General features: G+C 40.0%; 1 protein-coding gene across 1 annotated transcript; it reads right to left on the bottom strand.

Moving 5' to 3' along the window:
- Positions 1-2653: 2653 nt before the first annotated feature.
- On the bottom strand, positions 2654-14807 carry GTF2A1L (general transcription factor IIA subunit 1 like). The gene is made up of 9 exons (XM_056487032.1): positions 14695-14807; positions 12827-12928; positions 12405-12528; positions 10990-11045; positions 9921-10014; positions 8119-8714; positions 6348-6620; positions 5450-5539; positions 2654-3634 (listed from the first exon to the last, which is right to left on the bottom strand). The coding sequence occupies exons 1-9, from the start codon at positions 14713-14715 to the stop codon at positions 3527-3529; spliced, it is 1464 nt and encodes a 487-aa protein (XP_056343007.1). The 5' UTR covers positions 14716-14807; the 3' UTR covers positions 2654-3526.
- Between the last annotated feature and the right edge of the window lie 7446 nt (positions 14808-22253).

Genomic DNA, 22253 nt, shown 5'->3' with positions numbered 1-22253 from the left:
AGAAGCAAGAGACCTGCTTCCTGCACAGGCAAGGAAGTGCTGCCTTGTTTTCCCTCCTGGCACAGTCTCAGAAATTATTTCCACCTGTCCACTCTGACATCACCAGTGCCAGTGGCATTCAGGAATGCACCAGGGCCTCTTCAGCACACACAGTCCAACTCTATTCCCAGGTGATGAAGCAGAGTAGCAGAGCAGTTACCTTTTCATGACAATGTTTTCCCATTAAAATCTCTCTTTCCTTTCACTATGCATTGCCTGATGCTAAGTGATCATGCTAATTTAAGTAAGTGCAGAGTCTGATACATAAAAGAACAGTACTATTGCAATCACTTTAAACCTTCTACATTCTCCTTTTCAGCTGAGTCCTCTGCTTTCAAGTCTGTGACAGCAACTAAGTTCCAAAGCACTCCTCTTGTTGCCAGAACACTGCACTGCAAGCTAAATTTGCTTCACATTAATGAAAGCAACTCTTTGTACTAGTGACTGGTCTATCATTAGTTCATAATTGTGATAATGAGAAATAACATTTCTGACCCACTCTTACCTTCAGTATAATGCCATGATTTCAATCAGTGCAAAAGCTCTGGGTGTAAGCACAGCTGTGCTCATGAGCAGCTCCCACAGGTGGGGAATGAAGCAGGACTGAGAACAGAGCAGACTCTTAAAACTCTGTGGTTTAGCAATCAATACAAATGCCATATGATGCACCTCTTTACTCACCCGAGCTCCTGAGCTTAGCCAATGATCAAAAATAGGACTATGATAAGATATTTAACTATAATAAAAACCAAAGGTACTGATGTAAAAAAACAGATACTGGGCCTAAAACTTCTCTGTCACCTATCTCAAAACTGATTTTTGAGATTCATTTCTTCTGAAATCCCACAGAAGAGTCCTGCACATGATTCAGGACATGACAGCACAATATCTTAAGTGGGCAATAACTGATTTACTTGCATTATGTTTCAACAGGACAAGAGTTTGCCAGCACACCTTCCATACTGCATAACATAGTAAAGAAACTACAGGCAAGGGAGAGGAGCTAGAATTAACAACTGATAGCACCTGCCCTACAGAGCTGCAGAGCTAACAGCCAAGCAGCAAGAGAGTCTCTGTGGGCATTTTTCTTTTTGTACCTGCTGAAAATGGAGTGAAATCCACCATTTAGAAAATTTGGGTTTAAAAAAAAATAAAAACCACTGACATAGCATAAATTGTAATTTATATACATAAAATTTATCTACACACAAAAGAAAGCAAATAAGTAAAACTTTAATTAGAGATTTAGTTTCACGCCAGAGCTTCTCATACAAGTTATACTTGTTATTCTATCTCATTATTTTTACTTTACCTTCTTTCTGGTGTAAAGTTTTAGACAGCCATTTACTGAACTATTTTTGAAGGGCATAACCAGTATTGCACATCTCATCCTGTCACATGTTCAGCAATATGTTTGCTAAACTGTAAGTAGCAGCCATCAAAAACATTAAGTCATAAACTATTCAAATCAAAAGCACTGATTACTGCTCAAGTCACTGGCTAGAGATTATATTTTAATAAGAAGCATTACTTTTTCAGTACAAAAATTCCTGACTTCAGGTGTATTTATTTGTCTTGTTCAAAGTTGTAATTCTTTACTAATATTATCTTTAAACCTAGCTAAAAACTAAGTGCTCTTTAGCCACTTTATTCTATAGTCACCAGGAAAAACAGGTCAAATTCAGAAGCACCATTCAGAGTCTTTTTGGTGCTAAGTGAATGTTGCATATCCAGTTGTGTCCTGTGGATTCCTGTGTCACACTACCTCTGCTGCCAGTCTTTTCTGACATTGGAAATGGTCCCACAGTTCATAATGTGCACATTTACAGAGCTTGAACACCTCAGAGCCTGTGAGAGAATGCTGAAACCTAAAAGCATCTATCATGTGGTAAGAGCTGCATTTCTTGTGCATTTATGGGTCTGAAGCATAGCAGCAGTGCAGCTACAAGTCATCCAAATGGGGGAAAAGAAATCATACACTGGAATATTTTAATTGCCTCTGAATACACAATTCTTCACATTCCAGCTGCAGCATCTATAAAAGACAAAAGAAATGTAACACTTGGTTCAAGTGCTCTAGTTCAGTGTCCTGTCATTGATACTGGAGAGTAGCAGATGCTTTAAAAACACATGCAAGAAACTCAGTAATTGTTTAAAAAATTACTTCATGCCTTATGACATTAGCACAAGGGTTTGCACCATTATGAACAAGGGTTTTTCCCCTTCATTTCTTCCATCTATTCATTCTCACCCGCTTTCACATTTCTATTCTTTCCCTTCTCCCAGCCTCTGCACCCTTCTCAGGGACTAGAGATAACCAAAATGCCTCAGTGTCTCATTCCAGCAGACATGGAAGCAGCAGCCATGGGGAGGCATCCCTTAGTGAAGCACTGCCCTTCCAGCAGGATGATCCTGTTCTGAGGCAGCCCAGAAAGACAAGGGCCCAAAGCTTCTTTTACCCTTTATTTCTAGAAGAACTAAGAAAAAGTTGATGAGGGCTGGGAGGAATGCAGTTCTCATGGTAGGGTGAGCTACTGCCACGTGCATGGATGTACTCATTTCTCTAAGCAAAGTTTATACTGAGGGAACACAAAAACAATTCTGCACTAGAAATGGATATGAGATGACACTTTAATTATTATGCACAATTTGTATCATTCACAGCTTACCGGTCTGTAGTCCTAGAACAAAGTGGAAAGTACAGTAGCAAACTTAAATAACTTTGTATTGACAGTGAAAATAAATCACATTTTAATGTTACATCACACTACTCATTGCATCTCAGTAGACATAGCTAGTATACAATAAACAATAATAATTCTCATATATTGAGAGCTCCAGGATCTTTCCCAGACATTACCTTTATTGCATCTAGAGTGCATGTCTTTAAACTGAAATCCAAAAAACACAAAGCAACTAAAAAAACAAAAAAAAAAACAAAAAAAAAAAAAAGAAAGAAATGTGCAGCTTCAGAAATAGCCACATGTTTCACACATGCACAGATATTGCTTTCTTTTCAACTCAAAAGTCTTTGAAAAAAATAATAAAACAGTGTAATATTATATTTCAAGTCATACCTCTTAAAAAGAAATAAAATTTACTTAATTATAATCAATAGGTATTTCTTTACTAATTACTAAGTATTTCTTTAATTTCTTGAATTACAAACAGATATAACACTTCAAACTTTAAAGCTATTAACACCAAAGGTGCTTCTTCATTGGAAAAAAATGAAATAATCAGAAAAGAACAGCAAACACAGCTAAGTAGCTAACAGTACAGTGGCTTAGTTTGCAAACTAAACAGATTAACAACACAATTAAATAACATAGATTTTGCATATTTTTTATCACAGCTTTGTTGTTTTGCAGGTTTTTTTGGTTTTGGTTTTTTTTTTAATGGCACAAAAATAGAAAGTCCAGCTGTTTGACAGAAGGCTTATAAGGAAATAATGCCACAGTCTTCAAGGACATACTGGAGTGAGGTTTCACCACTCTGCATCTCCAGTGGCTTTTGCAAAAACATGGTCTTTACCCTCAATGGACATCACTCCATCTTTTAAGAAGAACTTCCATTTGTTCTTAGTTCGATGTATCTGATAAAAAATAATAATCAAAATTAATGCAACCACAAATATACATTAGAACCATTCATTTAAAAAACACACACACCTGGTTTTTATTTTAAAATCCTTATGGTCCAAAATATTCAATGGAAGTATTATACTTCAATTGTTTAAAAAGAACTCTCTGCCCTCCCAAGAGAGAAACGTCCTGAATCTTATCCCATCCTGTCCCACTCTCCTATCCCACAAATTCCTCCCAAAAAAGTCTTACCTATAACAGTTCAACAGCAGCAAGACAAGATAAAAATAATAGGGCAATCCCAAAACACAGCACACCTTGCAAACCAGTTTAGCTGAAGTAAAATGCAATGTTTTCTTTCTCACATGGCAAAGCAACATTGCATGAACAGAGGTGTTAGGAACAGGCCAAAAGCATCAAAACTTGGCTTAAAAGCAAATGCAGCTATTAAAAAAACAGTAAGAAAGAATTTGCATATTGTTTCTTTTTAAAGGCCTGCAAGGAAATCCATTCTGCAGAAAGTTTTGTTTAATACTAAAAGAAGGAATTTTAAATATCTCAAGAAAATTCCTTGAATTGTCTGTATCAATCTATTTTCAATTTCAGAAAGAAAAGGAACAGGACAGCAATTTTACTAGCAATATTGTCTTAAAGGTAACAAGGTAATTGAAGATATAATTGTTTTTATCTGCTTTCTACTGGGCCTACATGTTTTATTAAATCTGTATTCTAAAGGGGAAAGTTACCAACATCTTTCCCTAGCTTCTGTAACTCTCAATTTCTAATAACATCTGATATTAAATTTCCTATAAGACATACCCAACACTGACCTTCCTGTTAGTATCTTCTAGATTTTCAAGCAATTTTTCAGCTTGCTTCAGACAAAACTTGCTCTAGATAACAGTATGCATTACCTGTAGCAACTGTAATGTCTGAGTTCTGAAGCTGCAAAATTTTATACAACAGACACCAATGGCTTTATTTCAGAGGCATTTCCTACACATATCCCTATAACTTTGCAAAATAACTGGTCTCAGGAACAGTCAATCTGTCACAGTTTTATAAAAACAATTTTCTTAGGACCTCTCTGTTTCCTAAACCACAGACAACCTTTAAGATAGGCCTAGTGAGACACACAAAAAGTTATGACTAGTCTCTTTTGAAAGAATATTTTAAAAAAAAAGTCAAGGCATACTCTTAAACTACAGCCACATCTTTCCATATTTGCTTTAAAATATGCAATTTTTTATCTTTTAAATTACTGACATGTAAGCATCCAAATCCATACAATAGCTAAAATGACTTAATTTGATCTTCAGGAGTTCAAAATAAAGGTTGAATTTTAAACATTAAAATGAAGGAGGACAAAAAGGCACTTAACTACTTTGTTTTTCAGACACAACAAAATTCTGCTAGGAAAATCTCAGTAAGCACTACAAAGACAAAAGAAAAAGTTGAAGTACATACACCTCTCTTTCTGTTATCCATTTTATAAGCCTTAATTCACAGCTGAATATCCTACATACATCCACAGAGATGCTGATCTTACTTAAAAGTTAAGGAAATAAACAAGCTTTTGCACCTTTAAAAATCATAATTTTGCCAGACTTATTGCTCCCTTTTCCTTTAATGGGCCAGTATGATTATCCTCTTTTCAGAAAACAGCAGGAAAGTCTTCAGACTATTGTTAGCTAAACACATCATTTAAACACTCTATTACAGCATTAGAGTTTCTTCAGGAGGCACTGACAGGAGAGCAGACATGGATTTGCTGAAGATATTATTTAGGATGATTAAAGAACAAAGATAAAAGTGTATTACTGTACCTTTTCGTACTGACAAACTATCACATTGTCGGTGTCAAACAAGTCTGCAATGTCCTGTTCACTGACATCATCACCAGAGTTTAAGGGGTCCTAGAGATTAAAATTCTGTTTTATACATTCTTTCAGAAGAGCATATTTGGAATTAAACATACCCAGAACAATAAAGTTACCATTGCAAAAAACAAGACCTGGAGGCTGTGAAAACCACATTGCACCAACCTCATTTACAAGTATCTTTTATACATTTGCATTCTGAAAACCCAAAACACCCTAAACAAAAACACAGGTCAAAAAAGCAAAACTACTAACTGATAAAGCAGATCCCAGTAATTGAAATACTCATCAAGTTGTATTTATATGAAGTCCAAATGCTACAAGTTGATTCTCTTGTGAACAAACCCATAGAATACAAAACCATGTATCTTTAAGAAAAAGGAAAACCTAGGAAACACAAGGCATCAAACAGAGAACAATGTTCTTGAATCACATTGTTCTCTGTCTAATCCCCTCTGGTACTTCAGAAGGAAAGCAAAACCCAGATTTTTATTCTGATCTTATTTAAATAAATCTCATTTAAATCTAATTCTTTAAATATCTTACTTAAGTAAAAAGCAGAACTCCATTCCACTGTGGCCAGGGTCTTACAATAAAACTTTAATTCTGATAGCTAAATATTTTAATTCATCCAATAAACAAGTTACTTTGTAATAGTTCTTTCATTTGGCCACACTTCTCATAAAGAGCTTCCACATAATTTCTCATCAGCACCTCCTGTCTTCAGAGGTTTGTAACTTCACTGTGCATGCCTGCATTAAACTAACCAGGAACTGTTCTAGGTCCAACAGTCAGGAGAGATCTAACATTGTTATGTGCTTCTAAAGGCTTTAAAGTAAATTACCTCCTCAACTATGTCTATCTGGAGGTCTTCATTGTCCCCATCACTGCAGCTGGACTCAACGTTTGAGGAGCTTTCACAGTCTTCATCATAGTCTTCCTCATCATCCAGAACTCTTAGATCCTCTGAATCAATAAAACCAACTAATTCATTCTCTTCTTTATCTTTTGTATGTGGTATCTGTTCGTTGGAAGAAGCATCCCCAGTGCCATCCAGCTGACTTATGCCTTCAATGTCACTGCAGAGATCCTTCTCCAGTGGTAAATCAGATTCTGTCTGTTCCATGGGTTCCATGGGACAGGAATGAAAGAGACCAGGGACAGCTTGTGAATCAACACCACAGTGGACGTCAGCACAAAGGCTGACATTTTTGTTTAATAAATCAATGAGCCTGGGGCACTAATATGAGAGTTTCAGGTCCTACTGCTTGCAAAACCTGAGTACATTTGCAAACATTGTGTTGCATCTAACTTAAATAGAACCCAGGTCAAATATTCCTCAGCAATACAGGAAAAAGTTCTTACACTTTTCTCTAAACACCCTTGTACTCAACTCTAAAACAAAGGCAATCAAGTGGACACTTAGAATTTCTATTAAAAAAAAAAAAAAACTTCCATTAAAACAAAAATGTAAGCTACTCCTCACCCCCAAAAATAGCATTTTCTATTTTTTAAATAAAAAGTCAAGATGAACTGATCCCTCTCCTTCAACTCATTCAAAAAGCTTTGTTTAAATAAGATACAGAAAGCTGGGAGAGACAGTAAATATTTCAGTACTCCAAGTCACTGTTCATAAAAGTGCTAGAATTCCTAAACAGAGCATTCATAGGAGTGTAAAAGAGCTTTAAGGTTTCAGCCATCTTCAATCTCTCATTAAATCTTTATTGTAGCACTTAATTCCCATCCACATACACTTCCTAGCTCAAGAAAAATAACACTTTGTTTAGACCTCCCATTCTCACTGCAGACAGTCTGCATCATGCAGCCATCAGAGTTCAGATGAGCAACATAACATGCTTTCTATTTACAGACATTTGGCATTACTGTAGTTAAATTTGCATTTAATAAATTTGCCTCAATCACATATGAGCACTACAACTCAAAGCCAGCCTGAACTTCAAACATCTGCAAATAATTTCTGGAACTAAAATTAGATGAGGTCAGGAAAGCGGCTTGTCAATTAAAATCATTCAAGTTTCCCACACAGCTCTAGCTGAGTTCTAGGTTGTCCAGGACTTTTTCCCCAAGGAAATAAATTTTCTTCAAGGAGATTTTCACTTATCAAATTTGACTTTTCATCCTGAATGCATTCTCAATACAACTTTAATGCTCTTCACACATTCCAAGTTAAAATTAATCCCAGCTGATCCTGCAAAAGCTCTTTGCCCACAATTGACCAGTATCCATATGCAGAATGTGCATATCAGAATGACATGGAAGCTTTCAAGGAGTTTTTCACATCTGCTTAGTTTCAAAAAAACTCCTCAAAAGTAATCAGTAAGTCTAACACATTTTATCTCTCCATTACATTTTTTTCACTATTTTTAAATTGATATTCTCATCAATCACAGTATTTTAGCAGTAGTTTTGACAAATTCTTAATGTAAAAACAAGCAGTCAGCTACTGCTATTCTAAACAAGCTTAAAAATGAACCATAAAATCAAAATAACTTTTGTTCTTCTCATTTAGAGGTGCTAGTTGTCACTTAGAAATGTATTCAAACAACCATCTCTAACAGAGGTGTTTTCATTAGCTGAGAAACAAAAGGCCTTACCTTGTCAGAGGAAGCAATGCTGCCCTGATCCTTTAGAAATGCATTTTCATCCAAACCTTTCCCTGCAATAATCAGGTCAATGATATCATCAGACACCTGCTGCTGCAGCAGCTCCGGATGCTCCATGTCCAGCTGCTCCTCCACATCCAGCAGGACACTGCTTGAGCTGCTTGCCAAGGAATCATCAACAAAAAGTCCTTCAGAGCATTCTGGAGTAAACACAGTTGTGTGAAGATTGTCATGCTGGAATTTTTCTGTGGGTTCACTGCACTGATTCAACACTGCATTAATTTCAAATTCCTGCAGACTCACAGAAGGCTGCTGGACCAAGGTAGCAGAGCTCTCCAGGTGTTGTTTTTCCACATAACTTGGTTTGAACAGCACAGCCTGTTGGACAGCAGTCTCCTGGGGCTGCAGTGTTTCACCAGCTGCATGGGCAGCAGATGCATTCACCTGTGCAGCACTGGCAAGGCTGGCCTGCAGAACTGAAGCTTGCCCCAGGGGATGAAGCATCTGCTGCACAGGGTAATGGAGAATGCTTCCATCTCCTGAGGCCTGGGTGACCACAACAGGCATATTCACCTTGTAAAGCTGTCCTACAGAGAGAAGAGTTAAAAACTGCTTCAGCAGGTGAAACTACAGGCTGATCCAGGCCACTGACCTGCCACCACTAAAAACAAGAACAAACACTCAGGCAAACTATGAGAAAAAGGATGCTTGCAAAGTAAAACTTTCCTCAAGCACAATTCCAGCTCTTGATAATCAGGCATTCAGCAGCTTTCTGAATGATGGCTTCCATCCAGTCCATCATGTTTAATACCTTTATTTGAGTTTGGCCTACACAGTACCCTGTGACAGTAAGTCAAATAATTTAACAACATACTAGAATTAAAATAAATAGATAAATAAATAAAACCCCTGTTTTAAATTTTTCCATGTCATTTCAGAAACTAAGGAATACAAGATGAAACAGTAAACTAGTCCATAGCCACAGGGAAAGCTCATTCCTTTAGGGGCCTTTAGGTATTCTCTCTAAAAAAAAAAATAATCTGCCTATTTTAGTTTCAAGAAAAACCAAACAACTACTAATTTATATATCATTTCTTAAGACCTTAAAGACTTAAAAGCTTAAGAAAACCACTCAATGCTTAAAGTTGTTATTATTATCAGTGTTAGAACTGAGATGCTAGAGCCAAGTTCCAAATTTCATTTGATTTTTCTTCTCCCCACACACATGCTCACACAGACACAGTCACTGGTAACAGTCTATAGGTGTCATGACATCGGGAATTATGCCTGAAACAGATAACTAGAGACATCAGTTTTCATCAAAGGACAGCTGTTTGTGGGAAGAGTCAATGACTGAACTAAGCCTTCCACTGATCACACCTAAGCAATACAAGCAGTTTTTGTACAAGCAGTACAGGCAGTTTTATTGCCAAAAGAATGGGATCAAAAAGGTTAATGGATACTTGGATTTTATTTGAATAAGAAATCAATTTGTCTCTGAAGCACCACAGTGCCTTTAGCTTTTTGAAAACATAGACAGTTATCCCAGAGACACAGGAAGAAGATACCTGTGTCTGGGCTGACAAGTGAAAACACTTGTTACAAGTTGTAAAACTGACACGCCAAGTAATCAATGCAGTTACTTCCCCCACGCAGCCACTATAAACACCGAGTACAAAGAGGAGGCTCTACCCTACACTTTAACTTCTCATCTGTTTCATCTACTGTCCCTGGGACTGTCTCCCAACATCCCCAGGGCACTGCAAGGTTTGACATCTCCTCGTTACCCTTACCCGGTGCTGGCTGCAGCATCACTCCAGCTGGCATCTGTAAAGGATAAGCAACTCCCGACGGGAGAGCAAGTGTCACACCCACTCGTGGGGGGCCCTGCAACACAAGAGCTGAGTTTAGGCAGGAAAGGCACTGAGTGCCACACCTAGAACACCCATGGGAACCAGGAGTGAGGGCCTCTGGAAAGCTGCATCATGCTTTTGAGATGTAGACAGGTAAAGAGTGTTCTGCACTGACAGAGGAATAGCTTGCCCCAAGTGTATCCTGCTTTCCAGCTATCACACTCCCTTTTTGTTAAGGTAGCATTTTCCATATCCCCTCAATGTACCCACCATCCAGAAAGGTATTTTTCTACTCAAAGTCACTTTGACCAAATTTATGCATTACTCCACACAGCACAGGTTTCTCACCTAGGCCTATGAAGTCACTTCATATTCCCTTTTCCTCCTGGGAAGCAAAGAGTTGGATATGCAGCTCCCTTTCAATCTAGCTGTTCTGAGGAGATCCAACTTTTAAATCAGAAACTCACATATTGCACAAACATCTTCCCAGTATTATATTTCAACTTGACAAGCTACTTAGCTTGAGGCTCAGGAGGCACTCAGTAAATTCATCAAGCTCTGGCAATTAGTGGCTGCTCCCCAAAGAAATTTTGCTATGCCCAGAGTTCTGAACTTGTCAACTATAAAAACACTCATTTTCCTTCTGGATGATTTCTACACCTCACAGATAATGCTGCTCCCAGCTTCACTAGTAGTAGTATTTCCCAGCCATGCACAATTTTAACAACCAGTAACAATTTTTTTAATTTTTTTTTTAAGTATATGTAGCTGTGCATTTCCACTACTTTCATCCTATGGGCTAAACACATGCATCTGTGTCTTTCCAACACTTCTGGCTTTACTTCTTGCAGAACCAGTTGGTATATCCCATCCTTTTTCACTGCTCCAATAGAAGCAGTAGCATTACAATTCTCCCTCCTGAAGCATATTAATATCTGGCAAACAATTTTAAAAATTTAGGAGTTCAACATAATCAAAATTGAAGTAAAACATCACTACAGCTACATACCAGTTTTGCTGCTGTGAAATGCTGAAAACCTCTGCCAGCTTGGATGACAAAAGAAGCTATATTAAAAAAAAACCACATTAATTTCTTGGATAGAGTTATCTTTCAATAATTTACAGCAAACATGGCTGAAACTAAAGCAATCTAACTTCATCCTCATTAGTGAACACAAGTATTGCCTTGTCAACTTGAGGAAAACATGCAAGCATTTTTTTCACAGCAGAGCAAATCCAGTGATGCTAAAAATAGAAACAGTAGGATAAGATTTTCAAAAACACCCTATTCTGACTCCCACGGCAGAAAAAAGGGCAAAGGGAAAACTTTTTTTGTCAGGATTTTGGAAGCAAACGATTCAGGTAGCCCTAACTAGTTTGAAAATCGCTATCCACAGGGCAATTCAAACCCCCTTTTTAAAAACAAACAGATTTACTTGCCTCAACAGATTGCTCTGCCTTAGTATTGCCCTTTAAAAACTTAAGAGTAAGAAGGTAATGCTCATTAAATATAAAACCTCGAATAGCCTGCAAACACAAAAGTATATTCCCTTTAGTCATGTGAACAAATAAAATGCCTGCCTCCAAAAACAGTTGATTCAACTAGGAAGACTGTAAAAAACCTAAACAAACACAAAAAATAAAGGGAAAAAAAAAAAAAAAGAAAAAAGGAAAAGAATCCCACAGATAAAGAATGCCTGCCCAAGCCTGAAATACACTACAACACAGATTTTCATTAAACCATCTCATAAGGGCTTTGTCCTTCATGGGCAAAGGTCCTAACAGCCTCTCACTTTGGGATAAGTCTCAGCTGAGTACTCACTACACTCTACCACAACAATGCCACAGTGGTCAGCTGGACTTCATTGAGAAGAACAGGTCCTGATGTCAGAGCCTGTGTGAAAGTCAAGTACTCCTCTGCAACAGGAATGCTGCTTTTAGAAAAACTAACTCAAAGAAAAACTAAAAAGCTTCCCCTCTTCTGTTTGAGCAAGGGATTACATTTTAACAAATTGAGAACCAGATTAAACCCCAACCTGACAGCAGAACTGCATGGCACAAATGAGCCAAAAAAACTCTGCACACATCAGGACACACACCAAAAGGAGAAGCAGGAGCTTAACCCTGCAGGTTAATTTGGAACTGGAGGGCTACCCTATTGGACTGCAGACAAGAAGGCTAAAACACTACATGTTTTGCTACTGGAAATGAGCAGCTGATCAAGAGCAGGTAGACAGAATTCTATCAGTTTATTAAAGTTGAATTCATCATTTACTGGTCAAATTCTGCTTTCAAATAATTACTGTTCCACATCAAGCTAGATACATGCATGAGATATATACATAAACCAAGATTATTCTAAGTCTTCCAAAAATATCCCTGAATCACTGAGATATTCTTAAATTGTGTCCAAGAACATCTGACCTGCTGAAGTCTGCAAAATGCTGTGAGAACGGTGTGGCAGCTGCAGGCTGAACCGTGGAGGACAGTGGCTATGTTTGAAGAAGCCTTCTGCTGCTTTAGACTGTGCCACCTTTGTTTCCCAAAGCTGTGGGAAGATTGTTATTAAGGTCAACAAATATCAGCTTTAAAAACAAACTGCATCAAAAAAGATAATCAGGTATTCCCAGCTCTTCCAAGAGTAAATTTACTGATTCTATCAAACAAACGGGGTAGCAATAACCAACCAATTTCAACTCTCAGCAGCCCCCACATGACTCACAGGATACTTGTAACACTAAGGGCAAAAGTTTGCATGTTTTGGATGGCAAAGAAATGATGAAGTCCATAATCTCAAAAGAAAAACACAAACACAACTGCTATTAATGCAAGGGAACCCAACAAACCTGCTTCAAGTCTTTCAGAACCTGCTCCTCTACACCCTCCTCTGCAAAGAGCTCCCGCACACCTTCAATCACATCCTCGATAATGGACTTGTATAGTTCAGGCTACATTGGAAAAAAATACATATTTTCAAGTTAAGATGAGCATTAAGTCATTTGAAAAGACAGCACAAAGTCTAATCTTACTTCATAAACTGCTGTTACAAACTGAACAGCATGAACAGATCAGTTTCATAAACTGAATGTCAGATGCAAAGCCACTCACTCTTTTAAATCTAACATCCCTAAAATAGTACTGGATTTGAGCCTCAAATTATTGCTTAGACTACCAATAATTTGGTAAATGCTTAATAAAGTCCTAGAGATATTAAAAAAACATTGATGTGCTGTATTTTCAAACAAGCTTGTCTAACCCCATTGTATCATACTAGAATCATTGCCCCTAACCTAAGGAAGGGCCAACCAATAATACAAGCTGCTAAAAATTAACAGTTCCATCAAAAGCAGAATGTAAGGAACCCACAAAAAATAACAGATTTTTTTCTTTCTTTGTGGAAACAGTCTGATGCTGCATAGTAACCTAGCTGTGGAAATTTGAACACTACTTTTATCAGTACAGATCATTCATTTTACATTACAATAGGACTCCAACAGAACATTTTATTCCTTTTATTCTTCTGCCCATGTCAGTGATTAAATCCTAATCCTCCAGTCAGACCTGGACAGCAGATACATGAGCTTCAAGATTCCTACACTCCAATGCAAATGTAAGATAATGAGCTTTTAGCAATTTAAAGCTTATTAATCTTGACTATCATTACCACCAGAATATCCTACACAAGGTGAAAAATGAAGCTGAGATATTTTAGGAAACCTTACAAGATTGTGGATTAATAATTTAATTTTTTTAAATATCAAATTAATATTTTACTTATCTAAAGTTGTTCTAAAGTGCAGATGACAAACAATTTCTTTTCAAAGAAAAGAAGATATTAAGAAGTAATATGTTACACTTTCTGGAAAAAGCAACCAACACAACTACTTTAAAACAACTATACTTGGGTAATTTCTTATCAGGGGTTATCAACCTCCAAAGATTCCCCCAGCACTTTTTCAGGATACTAGAAAGATGAAGAAGAAAAAAAAAATTCCTCTTGTACCTCTACACTAAAATCTGCTGATCAGGCCATATGTCAAACGCTCTGCCTACACTGCTAATCCAGAAGAGAATCTGAATGCAAATCTTTCATCGGGCCTATTCCTCTCCCCAGGATTGCCAAACTACAGTGAGTACAAATATTTATTGTGCTATATAACAACTGCACACAGCAACTGTAAAACTCAAGCGCCACATGCTTGCAAATTAGAGAAGAATGGTTCCGGCACAGACACTATTGTACTCCAGCTTAATCCCTTCACACACAGGCACTCCTTCGCCAGAACCAGGCCATCCATAGCGGGAACAAACTGCGGTTTTTGAAGAAAAGGGAGCCTTATCCACACCCTGCAAGTCTCCCGGGGATTCCCGTTCTTTGAGGGAGCACTGGAGCCCGAGGCAGGGAGAGCAGCGGGGTCAAGGCCGCCCGTCCCTGCGCTGCCCAGCTGCCCTCGCACCCTGCAGCCACCCCGCCCGTGCCAGCTTCGGCCCACCGACGGCCATTTTCAGCAGAAGAACTAAAATCATTAAAAACAAATAAATGGCTTTCGATGTCCTCCTTGGGCTTCCTGCGACAGCGAACGGGCGGCGGCTTCCTCGTGCCTGTCCCCTGTGTTCCACAAGGAGGAGCGGCCAGACCCGGCTACCCTACCCTAGCCCGGCCCAGCCCAGCCCAGCCCAGCCCAGCCCAGCCCAGCCCAGCCCAGCTCCTCACCACGGGGCTGCCGTGAGCCATGGCAGCGGCAGCCGCCGCCTCAGCCCCTGCCCGCCCTTAAGGCGCGGTTGCCAGGGGGACGCGGCCCCGCCCGGGCCTGCCCCGCCCGGCCTGAGGGCGCCGGGCCCTGGCCCTGTCCCTGCCCCTGACTCTGCCCCTGTCCCTGTCCCTGTCCGAATCCTGCCCTGTCCCTGCTCTGCCCCTTCCCCTGTTCCTGTCCCTGCCCGGATCCTGCCCTGCTCTGCCCCTGCCCTGTCCCTGTCCCTGCCCCACCGGCCCTGAAGGCTCCAGGCCCCCACACCCCAAACCCGTGCGGCTCTGCCGCACACGGTGCTAAAGCCAGACCCTAAAACTCCGAGTGACCCGGCACTTGTTCCTGCGGTGTGGGAAGGCACCTAGGAAAGCTGCCTGCAAAAGCGTATCATTTTTGCTCTAATAAACCCCGAAGTCGTGATTACCTCCTAAACGGGGATAGCTGAAGCTAAGTGCTGCAGTTAAGCAGCAGCAATCTGCTACAACTACTCAATTATTGCTTACATTTGCAGCAGCCTGTTCATATGTTAATGCAGAGATCTGCTAATTTAGCAGTTACTAATCTGGAAAAATGTTCATTAATCTCGTATGTGTAGAAGAATATACACTTAGGTCTTGATGCACCTTCGGTGTTGCCCTGAGGGTTTTGAGAAGCAAGAAATATAATCTCTTTTTCCTTTCTTTTTCCTTAGTTTTACATTTTTTAGGTAGCTATGTCGCTACAGTGCAGTTTGGCTTGTGAAAACGAGACTCACCCATTAAGCTTTAATTTTTAAGGCTTACACATCCTGAAAAATGAAAATATTTTAATGAAAATACTGTCAGACCCTTAATTAAATAGCCAGACTAACACCTACAAAATAGAAGAAGCAACATCCTTAATAAGCTTTCACAAGTGAGACAAATGCAATTTGCTATTGAAGTAATTTTTCTCTGCAAGAAAATATGTTTAATGACACTGTTTAAGTCTTGAATTAAACAGCAGTTGCATATTCAGCTGTTCTGTATGCCCTCCATCATTGTGAGGAAAAGGCAAGCCATGTTGCTTTGCTTACAGAACAATTTAAATAATAAACCACATTTTTTCTTAAAGCAGAGCGCTCATTTGAAACTGTCTTGGCTAGTGCATACCAAAAGTGTCCTTATTCTTCTCCTGGCTGTTTTTTCCCTGTTGTTTTAGCAGAGATAGCAGGAAGAAGCTGCAGCCTTGAGGATCTCGCTGGGCCCTGAAGGTCACAGAGGGGGATCCTGCAGCTGGCTGCCACCTCCTCATCAGGCAGCCAGACCTGACACAGAGCCATCGCCCTGCCAGCACCCTGCCAGGGCTTCTGCAGGGGGGCAAGTGCAGAAAGAAGGTCCACGAATGAGCTCCCTGCTTTCTGCCTCCCTCTGTTTGTCTGGGGGTTACAAAGTGCCTTGGAATGAGAACACTTTGTACACCTAACTTCAAAAGGAAGGAGAGCTGGGGAGCCAAAGGCCCCCAAAGGGCCACTCAGCTGTCTCAGACAGTGGTCAGATAACTTTGCCTGTGTCCACAGGAAAATTTGCAGACCAAAGCAAATGATCCTTACCTGCACTTGAGATGGACAGCATATTTTTTTTATTTGTATTTGCATTCCCACGAGGCACTGTGGGCATCCCCCACTTGCTCTAAATTATACTCTCTGTATTTAACAAAGGGGCTGTCACCAGGACACGTCAGCTCCCTTCATGCTGGGACAGCAGATAAACCTACTTACAGTACACAGATATCACTGGGGATAAAGCAGAAATGGGAACTGGAATATGACTTTCCAAGTTGCACAGGGAGGTTGCAGAGGGCAGTTCCTGCTAACCAAGACACTTCCATTTTCATCTAGCAACACACCTGATATAATTTCTTTTACAAATTCCTAGGAAAGGTGTGTTTTCATCCAAGCACTCTCAGCTGAACAGCATGAGAAAGCCCGGTATGCATAGAAAAAAATTCAGTCATTTCTGAACAAGAGGAAAATTATAAAAGTATCTGTGACTAGCATTACTCATACTGACTGGCTAGCTTTGATATGGTGAGCTTAACCTACTATCCTTGTCCTGCCAACACTGTTGTCATTTCCATGCTTATGGAAGTTCTCAACATTTAATTCCACTTCTAAGAGAAGAAACTGAGGCACAGACCCTTCAAATATCTTGCCTAAGCTCACAATTGGCAGCCAGGAACAGCATCGAGGTTTCATCTGTCTTGGTTCATCTTCCAGTCCAGCTCTCCCCACTGTAGTCTCTTTAAGAGCTCACAAGAGTTTTAAAGAAGAAGCTATGGAAAAGATCAGCATGCTGTTCAAACCCTCCTGATTTTTCAGAGGTTTGTCTGCATTTGGGATAGTGCTGCTTAAGGGCACCTCAAACACTCGTTTACTAGGCAGGTTTTAATTTGTAATTATTTATACTCCTTTTGGTACATGATGTCTAGAGAAGATTTATTTTTGGATGATAAGCCTTTATTAATCATTTAAAAAAATTACCATTTTCAAATATCTTCCCTCTAAGAAACTGAGAACCCTCAGCACACTCTTATGCTTGGTCATGAATGCCCTCTCCTGTTTAAATCCAGCATTGCTTCTGGAGAGGAACATGGCCACACAACTGCAGAGCTGCAAAATTCTTTCTCAAGGCATTTTATACAAACACTACCTTGCTTTTTCTTTCCAAGTAAAGGCAATCATTCTAGAAAGAACTGGTTGCAGAATCCAGGCAGTCCTCATGGAGATAACATGACACATGACATGACATGACAGAGGTGTAATTCCATTTTAAAGATATCCTCTAACGTGTTCCCTTTGTTTTCAGCTGTTGACTCATAGATATATGGCACTCCAGTCTCATAATCAATTTTATTAACAGCATGATTTTGTTACAAGCTCTATATTTTCCCTCAGAGTTCTGAGACAGATAATACTGGAACCTGTGATTTGTTCCTTTTTCATTTGTCATGTATGCCTCCCATTTCTTCAAGAGCCTTTCTTTTTTTTACCTGATTTAATCCACCTTATCAGAACTCTGGAAAGAGCTCTCCCTTAATTCAATTTAATGACAAATTTTCAGGACATTGGGTGGTTTATGAAGGGCTCTGACCTATATAAAATGGCAGTCTGATGGATTGAATATACTGAATAGTACTGTATATCTCAGCTCCTCAATAAACCCAGACTTGTGTAGTATCAGTAAGCCTAATTAAGGATGAAACAAGCCTTGCCTCTCCTAAATACTCACCCTGATACATATGCCTTATGTGAACAGAAAGCCTCAAAGGGAAAAAAATTACCATTACAGCAGCCATCTGGGGTGGGGCCGTTTCACTGTGCTTATTCTTATGCCTTTCTATCACACTCCTGCTGCTGTAAGGCTTAGTGCTCAGCCCCTGTTCCCTCAGCTCCTTTGCTGTCTGCCTTCTTTCCCTGGGTATGATGTACTGATGCTTATACCACCCCTTTTTTCCCCCAGAGAGACCCCAGCCTCCTGACCTGCATCCTAAGAAAAGCCACAGGTCCAAGTCCCTCCTCTTTTGTCCTTTGCCTTCATGGCTCTTTAAATCCTTTTCCTGCCATCTGATTTTACCCTTCTTCTTCAGTGGATGAAATCTCACCCCTTCCTCACCTGTCTGTAATAGCCACTCATCTGCTGCTGGATCCCTGGCTCCTGTGGGGAGGATTAGCTACCAGGGAGTGCAGAACCACACAGAGGCAGGGTGCAGTGGGAGAATAAATGCCAGAAATATCATTTCTCCTTATTTGAGTTAGCTGCTGGAAGTTCATTTTTGAGCCGATGATTGCAGAAATCCAGCAGTTTTAGTATGAAGTTAAATAAGAGCAGAGCAGCATGTTTTGGTCAAGGCCAGTTTGTTCTGCCTAACTTTGCATTTTTTCGTTTCAAGAAGAATAAAGCTGAGTGACTGCATCAGGCCTTTGCACCAGCAGTGGAATTTTCAGCACAAGCAACCACTAAAATCACCCAGCAAGTGACTTTGAGAGACAGGCTGCAGCACAGCTAAGCTGTCAGGCTGTCCTTCTTACTGCCTCATTAATACCAATTTAACTCTGCTAAAGATTAATTCAGATGTATGGAGAGTAACCTTCATTGCCATATTGGCTGTGGGAAGCATTTATATGAGGATCCCAATATCTGCTAAAGGTCATATTCCTGAGCTTCCCTTTCTGAGAAAAACAGAGGGGCTCCTGTTGTCCTAATACACAGCTGTACACACCTTTTCATTTTTGTTTTTTACTTCTCTTTTTACCTCCAGCTCCACTTTTGTGTAGTCCTACTCAGAGCAGATTTTCTGCACTTCCATTTTGACATTATAATCACATAATTAGCACCAAAGATATTCAGCAATGGATTTACAGGGAGGGGGCTAAAACTGCCTGGTCCCTTTGCTGTCCAGGCAGCAGTTGGCTCCCTCCACTTTGGATGAAGTCTCATCTAAATCCCAGTGTCATTACTTACATTTAGACAGTAATGCCTGCTCCATGCAGGTATGAGAGGTGAGAGATGAAGGTCCCTTCCTAGATGGCAGTCCAAGAAGGTTACAGAGGTAGCTCACCTCTGGGCATCACCAGGCTAATTCCTAAATTCTTGCTTTAAATCCCCCCTGTTTCACTGCTGGGTTTTGTTTGATATTTTCATTGCATTCCTTACAGCATTGACCTTGTCATTTCCCTGGCATTAGCAAGATTTCCCTGAGGACAGGTCACCATTGCCAAGAGCAGTGCAGATGAGAAACAGGGATGCTCCAGGCCCAGCAGGTTCTGCTTGGTACAATGGTCCTGCCTGGCCTGACACTGCCCTGCTCGGGTGGGAAATCTTCACTGTGCCCCCCATCAGTCTCACAGCCACCTGCAGTGTCTCTGCCCATGCTCCCCCTGCTCCTTTTCCAGCTGCTTCAGCTCCTCTTCCCCACCCCAGGAGATCATTCACTTCCTTTCCCCACCCAGCCACCCGCAGCTATTCCCAGCTTTGTTCTCAATACCTTCCCTTGAAGGCACTTCTCTGCACGGGTTCCCCCACCACTTTTCTCTTTCAGTCCCTTTCCTCGGAACACTTTTCAACTTAACTTGGAGAGGCATCAGTTCTCCTTAGAGACAACTCCATGCAAACGCTCTGCTTGCTGCCCTCTCCTGGAGCTCCCGGTTCACCCCCTGCCTCCTCTCCCTTACCCCTGCTGGTCACCCCTCACACCTCTCTTCTACTCCCAGCACATCCCTACTTCAGACTCTTTTCCCTTGGAATTTACTGCTGGGAATGGAACTGACAGTTATTTTCAATTTAAACCAAAAAGGCCATCACAATGCAAAGTAATACTAGATTGTATCCATCCACAAATAGAAATACCTAATCACGCTGGGATTTGGGATAGCAATGCAGAATTTTGAGCCAATGCTTTTATTTTTATTAGTCAGGCTTCAGCAGGGAGCATGAGCACCACTTACATCATGTTATGCTTACTGTTGTAAAAAATTACAGGTTGTTTTTTGCTAAGAACAGAGCTATAAAATAGCCCATACAAGGCATTGCAAATACTGGGAAGCTGTCCCAAAATAAATGTTTTCGTGTTTTTACTTATATTCTAGCAATTTGCCATCTCATTTTTTCATGCCCCTGAATCATGTTGTTCACTGATACCTTTAAACATTGCACAATGTTTAAGCTCTGTAAAGGAATTATACTTTTGCTAGATGCCTGCTTTCCATTTGCAGGTGCTGTTAAGGATAGCACACCACTGAAGTGAAAATGGATGTTAACTCTATTTTGCAGAATAGCTGATTGCTTCACTACAGACACCACAGCACAGGACAAGTGGCATGGTTATTTTATTCTCTAAGCCCACTCTTTGAATGCTGCCTTATAAACCTCTTGCCTCATTCCCTTATTTCCCCACAGAGGTCTCACCGTTTCCCTAGTAACAGAACAGGCTTTGAAATTTGTGAAACTCTTAAACAGTTGTCGCTACATTATATTCAAATATCCCAGAGAGACCAGAGGAGCACTCAACAGGAAAAACCACGGCATTCTTTGGGCTGCTAGTGCTATGAAACAAGGCAGAAAAGGGTCTGCCATACATCATTGTGAGAACCCCCAGAGTGCTGCATCCAGCTCTGGGGTCCCCAAGACAAGAGGGACATGGAGCTGCTGGAGGGAGTGTCCCTCCTACCCCAAACCATTCTATGATAAATGTCATATAGTGAACTATATTACATCACTGAACTTTCTGCAACCAGCTTTATCTGAGAGATAGTCTCTACTCACAGATTAGAACTGTTCTTTCTAATGAGCTTCAATACCTGATGATCAAGATCAACTAGTTAATTATAGTAAATTCAAAACTAGCTTGATAAATTTCTAGTGAGGGCACAAGAAACTGCTAGTTTGAAATACAACTTTATTTTTTTAATCAATATGCAATCTACAAAATGTTATTACAAGATTATCAGCATGATCTCTTTGCACTTATACTGACAAAAGACTCAAATAAAATTATAGTTTCCATTAGGAGTAACAGCACTGCTTCAGAGTTACCAAAATTATTGCTAAGAGCTACTAACTGCAGCAGTTAGTTACTGTGTTAAGTATCAAAAAGACAAATAAATGCAAAATAGAAGTATGGACACCAATACTGCAGCAAAGAAGTCTGCCAGGTAAAATAAACACAACCAAAAGTAACATGTGGAAACGTGCTCAGATTTCAAACTCTTTTGGACAACTGATACAAAATCTGGAGGAAAACAAAGCAAGGAGCATAAGGATGACAGTGGCTTGGTATCAAGTTCAATGGAGTGCATCATCATCCTCAGTTCTAGAGAGTTTCTACCCAGGGGCAGCAGAACCATTGTTCCCAATCACTGCAAAGCTTCAGCTGTGGCATCCAGTAACACCTCTCTACCTTTGTGCTCTCTTCTGGCTGGAATAAGCAGGCATTGCAGGTTTCTTACTGACATAAAAATTATCTAAAGACCATTAGCACTATTCCTTTCTTCTTCTTTTTTTCTGCCCCTCTTTTATTCTTAGAGACTTTGATGCAGATCCCACTTTGTGAGTTAAAAGACTTCCACTGACTCCAATGAGTGTTTGAATCTAAAATTACATCAAGTACCATTTACCTGGAGTAATACAGTTAGTATGAGAAAGATGAATGCAAAGATAAACTTTATAAAGATAAAGTTTGTCCATTTCAGCAAATACAACACTTTGTAAGTAAGGCTGTTTAAACACATTATAAAAATAGTTGTTCTCATTGATTTGTTTTAAATATAAAATCTCCCAAACCCTGCTGGTCCTTTGTGAAGGAAACACAGATAACATCTGAACACAGCCCTGAAGTAAATGCTAGTGAAATGTCAGCATCCTAAGTGACCCAGAGAGTTGGAAGCATTTCAGTGACTGCAGGCAGTCGCTGCAGGAAGCAGAGATCAGACACAAAGTGAAACCTGGTTCCTCACATGATGCCAATACCTCATGGGTTATTTAAAGCTCTGGTCCTTCTGCTAGCTGGA

The sequence above is a fragment of the Oenanthe melanoleuca genome, chromosome 3, assembly GCF_029582105.1.
Source record: "Oenanthe melanoleuca isolate GR-GAL-2019-014 chromosome 3, OMel1.0, whole genome shotgun sequence".
NCBI lineage: Eukaryota > Metazoa > Chordata > Aves > Passeriformes > Muscicapidae > Oenanthe > Oenanthe melanoleuca.
Note: the sequence above shows the minus strand (reverse complement) of the source record. Positions and strands in the feature narration are given on the sequence as shown.

Bases quoted from the DNA above. Each gene is read 5' to 3' on its own strand.
- GTF2A1L (XM_056487032.1), bottom strand. From the start codon at position 14,715: ATGGCTCACGGCAGCCCCGTG. The intron at 10,015-10,989 runs GTATGTAGCTGT...CTTGTGTTGCAG, and splicing joins ATTTCACAGCAGCAAAACTG to GGCCCCCCACGAGTGGGTGT. The intron at 3,635-5,449 runs GTACAGTAATAC...ATTTTTTATCAG, and splicing joins TAGTTTGTCAGTACGAAAAG to ATACATCGAACTAAGAACAA.